General features: G+C 39.7%; 1 protein-coding gene across 1 annotated transcript; it reads left to right on the top strand.

Annotated features, from left to right (window-relative positions):
- Positions 1–640: 640 nt before the first annotated feature.
- Positions 641–1654, top strand: NEUROD6 (neuronal differentiation 6; the record flags this gene model as incomplete). The annotated part of the gene is made up of 1 exon (XM_082295087.1): positions 641–1654. One exon carries the CDS (start codon positions 641–643, stop codon positions 1652–1654), a length of 1014 nt encoding a protein of 337 aa, XP_082151213.1.
- Between the last annotated feature and the right edge of the window lie 8971 nt (positions 1655–10625).

The raw sequence follows: 10625 nt of genomic DNA, 5'->3' as shown, positions 1-10625 counted from the left end.
TCCTTCTCGGCCACTGTAACTTACTAAAGTTTAATATCTTGATACATAAAGGAAGAAATGTGGAGGGGAAAAAACCCACAATTTTGAAGTATAAGTCAAAAAGTCAAAAATATTTACCATCAGGTAATAGCGATATGGCACTTTTTCAATTTTAAAACTGCACTCGGTCTCCTCATTTTTTCACCCAGGGGAATTTGGATTAATGAAATTTCTGTATTGCTTTATCACATTTTGCATTTCTTTGAATTCCATGATGGTGAGAGTTTGTAGGATTTGTTTAAAAATAAAATAAATGAGCAGGGAGCTAATTGTACATTTAAAATATCGATTTACTCTACATTTATCTGTGAGAAATGTGGCTTTTTAGTTTCAGGGTCATATGTTTCAAGTGATTTTGGAATTCTCAACAGCCATTATCTTTTAAAAAGTGGGCATTTGCAACTGCCATTTTATTCAAAAAATATAGATTGATCATTTGTACGCACACACACACACACACACATACACTCATATACAGAGAGCTTACGCACAGACACAAGTAAGGTGCATGAGGCTGTCTGTGTGAGTCGGGAAACTTTGAAAATGGAAATATTTAAACATTGTGCTGGCATTCTTTCAGGTAACTTAAGATTATAGAACCATGTTAACACTACCATTTGATGAGTCTGTTGTAATGCCAGAATCCCAGATGTGTAGAAAGTTTCCCAGAGAAAGTGATGACCAAAAGCAAATGAAGAACCCAGAAAGCTTTTCAAAGCAGATCATCCTCCGAGGAAAGAATATTAAAAGATCTCCTGGAGAAGACACAGAAAAAGAAGAGGAGGAGGAAGAGAGAGAAGAGGAGGATGAGAATGGCTTGCCGAGGCGAAGGGGTCTTAGGAAAAAAAAGACGAGCAAGATAAGGATGGAAAGGATTAAATTCAGGCGTCAAGAAGCCAATGCTAGAGAGAGGAACCGTATGCACGGCCTTAACGACGCTCTGGACAATTTAAGGAAAGTGGTCCCTTGTTATTCTAAAACACAAAAACTGTCCAAAATAGAAACTTTAAGACTAGCCAAGAACTATATTTGGGCTCTTTCTGAAATACTGCGAATTGGCAAGAGACCCGACCTGCTCACCTTTGTCCAAAACTTGTGCAAGGGTCTGTCCCAGCCAACTACAAACTTGGTGGCGGGATGCCTGCAGCTGAATGCCAGAAGCTTCCTAATGGGCCAGGCAGGTGAAGGTGCCCATCATACCCGCACACCCTACTCCACCTTCTATCCTCCCTACCACAGCCCGGAGCTTGGCACCCCCCCAGGGCATGGGACGCTTGACAACTCTAAGTCCATGAAACCATACAATTACTGCAGCGCTTACGAGTCCTTCTATGAAAGCACTTCCCCTGAGTGCGCCAGCCCACAGTTTGAAGGTCCCTTAAGTCCTCCCCCAATTAACTATAATGGGATATTTTCCCTGAAGCAAGAGGAAAGCTTGGACTATGGCAAAAATTACAATTATGGCATGCATTACTGTGCAGTGCCACCCAGGGGTCCCCTTGGGCAGAGCTCGATGTTCAGGTTGCCTACAGAGAGCCACTTCCCTTATGACTTACATCTGCGCAGCCAGTCTCTCACCATGCAAGATGAATTGAATGCAGTTTTTCATAATTAATGAGGAAAATGAAAATAAACAGTGGTCATTCACCTCCCCATCTAATTAAGAGCAAGCAGATGCTTGGGCACTGCATAATTGGCACAATTTTATTTAAAATGTTTACTAGTTCCTAAACTGTGTTTCAGCTATTGTGAGGATTTTCTGTGTATTAATAAACCCTTTTTCTGATAAGTATTTTTTTTTGGTCTGTAATCACTGTGAGAATGTTTCCTCCCAGAGGTTTTCTCCCTCCTTTTTAACTTTTTATTTCTTTATTTGTTTGATTTATTGAGCAGTGTGTCTGAACAATATTACTGAAATAAAAGCATACACACTGTGTAAAGTCAATGTCTATTTTGATTGTATAATAATTATACAAATGCATGTTATTGAAATCAGATTAATAAAAATTATGTATTTATAATTGGTAGAAAATATATATTATGTATTCAAGGAGAACTGGATTAAAAATTTTAAGAACTTTAAAGTAATTATACAGAATAGAGATGGGCTTGCAATATGCAGAGGTGAGGGGGCAGCAATACTGAAAGCTATGCAAATTAAAAAAGGCAAATGAACAAAAAAAAAATTGTTTTTGGTTTGTTGGTTTTTGGTAAGCTAAGGAAAAACAGTGATTGTCATTGACATCATTCAGCCTGACTTTAGAGTGTTGCTGACAGAGGCCACATGATCATATTTAGAAGATGTTGTCAAAAATTTGCCTGAGTTATTTTGACCATATATAATCAGCACTTTTTATTTGTATTATTATGACTTCAGATGTAAAGGTTTGTTAAAAAAATGTATGACTGTGGTTTCTCACTACGTACTTAAAATGCAATTAAAGATAGATGTCTCCACTTTTAAAATACATCTATTAGATGTGATACTGTATTTTGTCTGATACTTATTATTTCACAGTATACAGCTGCCTTTGGTCTTGCCTACACACCTTTCTTCCCAGGAAACCCATAATGCTCAAGTCTGGGGTTGGAAATAGAGAATTACCAGGGTGAACCTCATGCTATTTTCAGAAGGATGTATCAGCAATGCAGTAGATTCAAAATACCACAAAAATAGCTGTGTGCTAAATGAAACACAGGTTATGGGGAGAAGGTAACTTTATATCTCAATGAAATGCCAAATTTCATATAGGAAAGGGTCCTGAGCTGACACATAGGACACTAGCTGCTCTTCCAGCTCTGGCTCATGGGGGAGTGGTAGGAGCATGAGAACAATAGGAACTTCAGAGAAAAGGATTTCCTGGACATTGCTAAACTTAGTGTTGACTAAAAAACAGCACCAGTAAATTACAGATGCATCTGCAACCCACACTAGTTCAGCAGCTGCACAGTCAGAGGTCTGCACAGTCCTGCACACCTTAAAAGACTTGAGCTTAGCTGAGCCTCAGTTGTTTTCTAACCAGCTAGAGCTATTTATCTATAAGCTCATGAGTGATAAAATGAATGAACCGTTGATCTAAAAGCCAACAGTCTTTAAACCTCTGAATGAGCAAAACCTCTTTATTATGATGGATAAATAGCAGCTATCTGACAAGCAAAAGTACTCTTCTCTGAATGAGGAGGGAATACTTTTTTAAAAGCTGTATAAAACGTGCAAATTCTACATGCAAGTTGGAAGCCCCTGGCTGAATCACAGTCTGGGCCACAGTTTGTTAATGACACATCAGTCTCAGAGCTTCACTTGAGTACACAGCTGGACAAAGACGGGATGGGCCAATTTCTTCTGATAATTTGACTAATGTCACAAGCAAGGCTTGTTGTAAACAGTCTGCCCTGTCAAGCATTGTAGCTCCCTCAGGACAACCACAGCCTGACATTCATCTCTTCTAAGTAAGACCAGGCCTCCCCCAGCAGAGAAGGGGAACATGTTCCCAAGTTTGTATCAGGGTCTAAGTGCTTTCAGGTTTGCAGAGGTAGAGGAACAGCCATGGGATTTTGTTCAACCAATATCCTCTCTAGGCATAAATATAAGACCAAAATTAAGTCTTTTGGAGCAGAGTCTTGGGCCAAATTTCTGGGGTTTGGCTCAGGATCATCCCCTGTTTCCTCAGGGTCAGGAACCATGGAAGGTACAGTCAGCCGTTTTCCGCCTTGGATGAAAGGTGATGATGATGACTGTCAACTCAAAAGCATCCCCAGGTGTTCTGCACTGAATATAGGAGGAATTTGAGAAAAAAGAAGACTCTAAAGTAGATTGTGTTTGCTGTTACTCAGAATTAGCTGATATTCAGCAAGGCATGGAAAGGTGATGGGAGAGAGAAGGGGGAAGAAACCAGTCAATGAGGCAAAAGCACGCAGTCTTGGGCACAGATTCATGCACACTGAGAAATAATAATATATAAAAAGGAGCTGTAGGCAAGAGGGCCCAGAAACAGGGGATCATTTGCGGGGGGGGGAAATAACCCCCCCCCCCCCCCCAGGCGAGCAGGGGCAGCAAACTTATCTAACCAATTTTACTAAGAGAAGCCTCTTCTAGGAGGCTGAACGTTCACCTTGCTGCACTGTGGGAGGGTCTTTGCATAAGTTGAGAATGGTGTGAGGAGGTAGCCGTAAAGTCCTGCACCACGGGAAGGAAATGTCTACCACAATACATCCAGCAGGAACCCAAGGGGTGTTCAGTCTTCAGGCTCTGCGATCTGGGGGTCTCCGACTCTGTGGCCCTATATTAACTCAATAACTCATGGGCCAGTTCCTGTTTCCCCTTCTGGCAGCAGAGACAAAGGGAAAGGGGAAAAAAAATTCCTGCCAGTTCAGATCTTTCTCGCTCACTCCACGACAGATGGGGAGGCAGTTTGCAGCCAGATTCCCCCTCTGGTAGCTCAAGGCGAGAACCACGCTTGCTCAGGGCATTGCAAGTTGGAAAGTCACTCCACAATAAATAATGGAACAAGTAATACAAAAATATTGAGATGGCACAAAAAACCTCCCACATTCTCTTTCTGGGAGGGTATGGATTATTTAGATATCTGAAGGTAGGAAATTCCCTTGAGAGCAGACTCCCTTGCATACCTTCTTTCATGCACACAACAAACAAACATTTCTCTGCTCCTTTGCTGGCCAGTCACAGAATAAAAAGGTGCTCCAAACTCTGACATGATTTATAAAAGCCTTTGAAGATGCCCTATTTTAGGGAACAAATCTGAGTTCTAATAAAGACCTGGTCCTTTAAAATCACAGGAATAAAAGCCAATGGGTTTCTTACTCATTATCTCCACTTTTTGAGTTTTGTCTCCTTTCAACCCCTTCCATACAGCAAAACGAAACTGCTCATTTCTGTATGTCTTGTTCTCCTCTTAACTGCCTTCAATTTCTTGAGAATAGAATTACGTAAAAGACCAACTGCTTCAGAAAAATTAGGTGAGAAATTTCTATTGTTCCATGTCCTTTAGCACAAAAATATCGAATCCTTCTGTCAGTTTTAGAGATGGGAACCCCAAAGCTAGCAGAAGAGGAGCTATTTCATATGGCTTTGTTACACAGTAGAACTCTTTGCCATTTATTATTTCCCAGAGTAACATTTTTGTGTGATTTTTAAAAAAAGAACTGTGTGTTTTTATGGTATTGGAAACACACTAATTATTTGAGAATGGCTGTACTGGTTCAGAGTAATCATCCATCTGACCTAATACACATTTTTTTAACATGAGAGCATAAAAAAGTTGTCAAAATGTGTCAGAAGAGGGCAAGGAAAATAAATATTTTTTTTTTTACTAACGAAAGTGCTGGAAAATAAACTAAACATAATGTTCCAGTCTTGTTGGAGACAGGGATGTGCCTGAAGTGGAAAAAGGGCTAGGAGGTATAACTGTACTGTAATGTTAACCCCCATTTCCTCTGCAACACTGGACTCATCAGTAATCACTGAGTAGGATACACTGAGCAGTACTAGGCTGTACCTCTGAACGCCATGCCAAGAAAAACCTCATCCAGAGTACCATTTAAAACCAGTGGCCCAAGCCCCAGTCCTACAAATCCCAGTGAGACCACAAAGCAAGACGGAGAGGCAGCCTCTGTTTTGTTAGACCTCAGTGGAGATCTCAAACCTTCTCTGAATTACAGTAAGGATACACTTGTTTTAGGACACATCCTGACTATGCTCCCTTTGGGACTGTCTGCATATTTTCATTTCATAGCTATTTCTACAAAGATTTTTAAAATGTATGGAGATTGCACAAGCACAAACATGATGGGAATTTTTTTCTATACTACCAATTCCCTCTCCCAGCTTTACCCCTACTTTATTCTTCTTTCTCTGCCTTGCCTATAGGGCTCTCAAATGGCAGCAATTAAGTGAAATACCATCAGTAAAGATGAATGAAATCCCGGTGTAAGACACGGTATAATTTTTCCTTGCAAAAGCAAAACTAAAAAGTCTTTGCATGTTTTTGTTTATCAGATTGTGAATCTAGCTTAACTGTCGTTATATTTTACAGTCACAAGGTCAAAGCAGGTTTAATCCTGGTACCAAAATCCTGCAGCCTTTAATGTGTAAGTAGCAGATACAGTGCTGCTTTAGGCTGAATTGTCAGGACAGCAGCTTCCCTAACAAAATTTTAGCAATTTTCGAATTTAAAAGAAACAGACAAAAAAAACAACCCTCAGTTATCTGGCTGTGGGTCTGACCCAGAGCTGAACCATGGCAGCAGGTTTTGATTTTGCTCTGGAGAGACACAGATCAGTGTGGTGAACAGCTGGCACTGTGCCAATGCAGAATCTCAAGGGCAGACTTGTCGTATCTCACTGATACAAATCTAACTACCGTACACAGGGCTGCCATGCAGAATCACACTCCCAAGCCTTCTCCACCACACAATTAGACCAGAGCAAGCCACCTCACAAAATTCTTCTACGCTATGCCAAAAGAATGGCATATTTTCCTGCAGAGCTTTCTCCCTCATCTCAGAGGATGTGCAAGAATGAGCTAGGAAAAGGGAAAGACAAATTTGCAAGCAAAAGAGCTCTGGGGGGAAAAGTTTCAATTATTTTATCTTTTCTTTTTTTTGTAATGCCTACAATGTGGAGTCCCTATGACTCACAACTGGGTTTGACTTGGCAACAGCCACAAAGGTTGTTACAGAGCGGTAAAGAGATTTCCTCCCCCTACTTTCCCAAAACACCATTTTCTTTTGACTGTTTCCTTGTCACTTGCTCCTTAGACTTACACATTTATCCCTGTAACTGCATTACTTGCATTATTTAATTCCATTCTTGCATGATTTAATTCTACACCATGTATGTAGAAATATCTCGTTGTAGCTGAAAATCTGCACTACTTCAGGAGGTTAAAAAAAAAAATTGCTGGAAAAAAGTCATGCTTATGATTGTTCATTTTTATAGGATATTCAGTATATTCTCATCCACACCCCAGTCTTGTGAGCATTGTACTTTCTGATACTCGGGGTTTTTTTGCATTGCTGTAGAACATTGTTAAGCAGGTCTGAGGGTTTCCTCCCTTTTAGTATTTTTTTTTTTAATCGGAATTGATTAGTACATGAAATAGTATTTTTGAAACTGATGACATTTCCTGATCTATAAGTATGCCCACATGTAAAATGTTATTAATTCTGAAGTGCTTGGAAATTCTGTTTGCAAATGCAAATTCTAATAATTAGTTGTATTGGAGGTCCTTGTACAGATAGAGAATACAGTCTAAACCACAGCTTACATGATAAATTTTGTACTCCTGAAAGCAGGAATATTGGGACTTGGGTCCACTCTTGTTCTGTTGGAATTCAGCAGATACCAGATTGGAGTCTAAATCACATGGGAAGATAAGCATAGCCTTATCCATGATGTTATTTATTTACAGACACATGAGCAGATGCATAATGCTTAGATGCAACTGAAATGACATTTCTGTTGGGCAGACAGCTTGCAAACAAAGAGACTCTGACAGGATCTTCCTCAGAATCCAGGGAGAGACTCACATGAATGCTAGTCGAGAGAAGCGCCTGTAGGAAAGAAAAGCATTGTCAAGACATTGAGAACACCATTAATTTCAATAATTAAGCAATTGAGGTTGCATTCCCAAATTCTAAAGGAGAGTTCATATCAGCCACGATGAAAAGCCCTTTCCTTCTGGATTTACAAGGAGAGCTGTTCTTGCGCTTAACATCTTTGTCTTGGTAACAGGCATTACTTTAGAAAAGTTAATATTTTCCCCACAATAGATATAATAACCATTTTAGTTCACACCCATCAGTTTACATACAGAGGCACACCTACATCCATTGGGACAGATTTTGCAGGTTTCCAACAAAAAGTGGGGAAAATCATTTGAATGCATGTAGTTATAATTATTTTGATGCCAAAACGCCAGAAAATTTATGAATTTGGTAAGACAGTGAGTAAATAGCCACTCAATAGGTACAGCCACAAGTTCTCAGGTGTTTGGATACACAAATTTTCAGCCCATGGATTCAAATTAGCAATAATCACCATGTTCCCACAACCTTAAATTTCATATATTCATATTCTTACTACACTCTCAGTTTTTCCCTTATTCAATTAAATAATAGAAGTTCAGCTAAAAGGATAAACTTGTCCCTGTGCCTCATCTCACACTCTCACTGTAGGAGAATCCTAAAATAACTAAGCCCAGAAATCAGAATGACAAATATTGCAGCCACAGAAACACAGCCCTAACATAACAAGTGATGTAGGATGTGAATAGACACCACCAGAAGTATGCCAACAGCTTTCCTAGTAGATAGAGTAATTCAGTGCAAGATGCACTGCAGCACCCAGCAGAAACACAGGTGAGGTACTTGTCTTCTGCAAGGAAAAAGCAACTTTGTGGTCACAACAAATTCAGCTAATTACCTCCTCAGAGACAGGCACATTATACGTGAGCTGGAGTGCCAGTGTGTGCTGCCTGGACAATAAGTATGTCCCAAATACAACTCTGTCTATCCCCATTTCGAATGGGTTGGTTGCTTCACACAGCAGGTCATCTACCCCATAACAGTTACGTCGGCCTTCATGCTGGATTAACAGCCACTTCAAACAGCTGAGCCTGCAAAAGATGCCCTAGAGGAGATTATGATGCTGTACTATACATCCACATCTTACTTAATCATGGGTTCCCTGTACCCTCAGGTACTCGCACAGATGTCAGCATGTTCTGTAAAATGGTGACTCTGCCATGAGTAATGGTCTCTACCACAGGCACAGCCTTATGGAAAAGCTCTTCAGTGGTTCATTTAATATATGCCTAGTGGCCTCCATGAGAGACTAATGGTACATACTGCTTGAGTGCAGTATCTCACTGATAGTATGGTCATATTCCCTTAATTCTTTTTGCTCTCCATGTGTTGGGATGTGTTCTCCCTTCAAATTTAGCATTCTTCCAGGCAAAAATAACACTACAGAATTCGTTTTAATATATTAAATATGTTATTAATGAACCAAGGCATAAGAGAAGGTATTTTATATGGGACCACATACATTTCTAGCAGTCACAGACTACAAGCATACATTCCCATCCTCTGCCTTCTTAAAGGTGCCAACAAGTTGTCTGAGAAGAAACTTCTCCTCCAAAAAAGGATAAGTTATTGGCAAGGAAGGACTGCACACAAGGAGGGATATCTCTGCTCAGATATCCTAGATCAGTGTTATACCTGCCCCTTCTCTTCTGCAGGCCAGTATATGTGAAGGTAGTAGTAGACAAAACAAAGTCTTTTCTTGGTTTGTCCATTTCACCTGTGATTTACCCCAGTTCCTGCATCACATAGAGGTAATCTGGTCTTCAGTTCACTCCATTGCTCTGTGACAATTTACTTTTAAATATCTAGAGAATTACAAAATAAACTCAGTCGCAAATCATAATCTAGCATTTATTTTTTTAAAGAAAAAGTCTTCAGACTTTTTTCTAAATGTATTTAAATCTTACCAGTGAACATGATGCTGGTTATTAAAAAGTAATTCTGGATGAATTAGCTTGCAGCTACAAAATTAATGTAATTCATTTATTACTTGCAGCCACAAATCAAAATGTTGTTAACACTGCTGCATGCAATTTAATATGCACTGTAAGTTTCCATATGGCTTCAATTTTAGGTTTCCTGGTCACTACAGAGGCTCATTTGCAGAATGGTCTGTATGCATACGAAATCAGCTTGTGCTTACTTGGAGAAAAGCTGTTCAAGATGGTTCCTACACAGGCGTAACAGTCCAAAAAGGTCCCAGACCAGTAACACCACTTGGGATTATTATATCCTGCCTAAGACTGAGGAATATCTACATGCATTCACAGAACTACAGACATAACCAGTGCTTATAATAAAAAGGCATCTGTAGTCAAACTGCTATTACCAGTTCATCCTCCTAACCATGAAGGCACATTTTTTAAAAGCACTGAGCATCCGATATCTCTTTTAGAGACAACAGGACCAAAATATAATAAGATGTTACATCTACTTTACAAAGTTTAAAAAAAAATCTACAAAACTTATAAACACCTGAAGAACCTAAATTTTGACAAGGATAATAGATCACCTGTGAGCTGCTGAGTTTTTACATAATGTACCCAGGGTTGTGCGTGCACTGTGATTAGCTTGAACACATCAACTAGATAAAGGCAATGTGCTGCACATACATTTCATTTTCAGTAATCTTGTTGCAGAACATTGTCATGTCTGAATGAGCAACAGTGTCTGTTTTCAAAGTCATCTCTTTTACCCTCTTCAACCACACCAAATTCCAGCAACACCCAGCTCATTGTTACTTAAGAAAGCTTGCTGAAGAGTGATTACAGTGGATATATGCACCTAGATTCAAGTCTGATTGGTGGATTACCTAAGAGCAAGAGCAATAACCCAGGTCCTTTCCAAATAAGAGCAGGCCATGAACACCAGCATCCCATGCCACAGTTCTATTCACTGGATTGCAAGCTTGCACAGGTTGCAATATTATTTATTCCTTCCCTCTTTCTCCTTCTTGAAAAAACCCATTCAACAAGGTATATC

The sequence above is a fragment of the Coloeus monedula genome (genome assembly GCF_965178545.1).
Source record: "Coloeus monedula genome assembly, chromosome: 1".
Classification (NCBI taxonomy): domain Eukaryota; kingdom Metazoa; phylum Chordata; class Aves; order Passeriformes; family Corvidae; genus Coloeus; species Coloeus monedula.
This window is presented reverse-complemented; position numbering and strand designations above follow the sequence as displayed.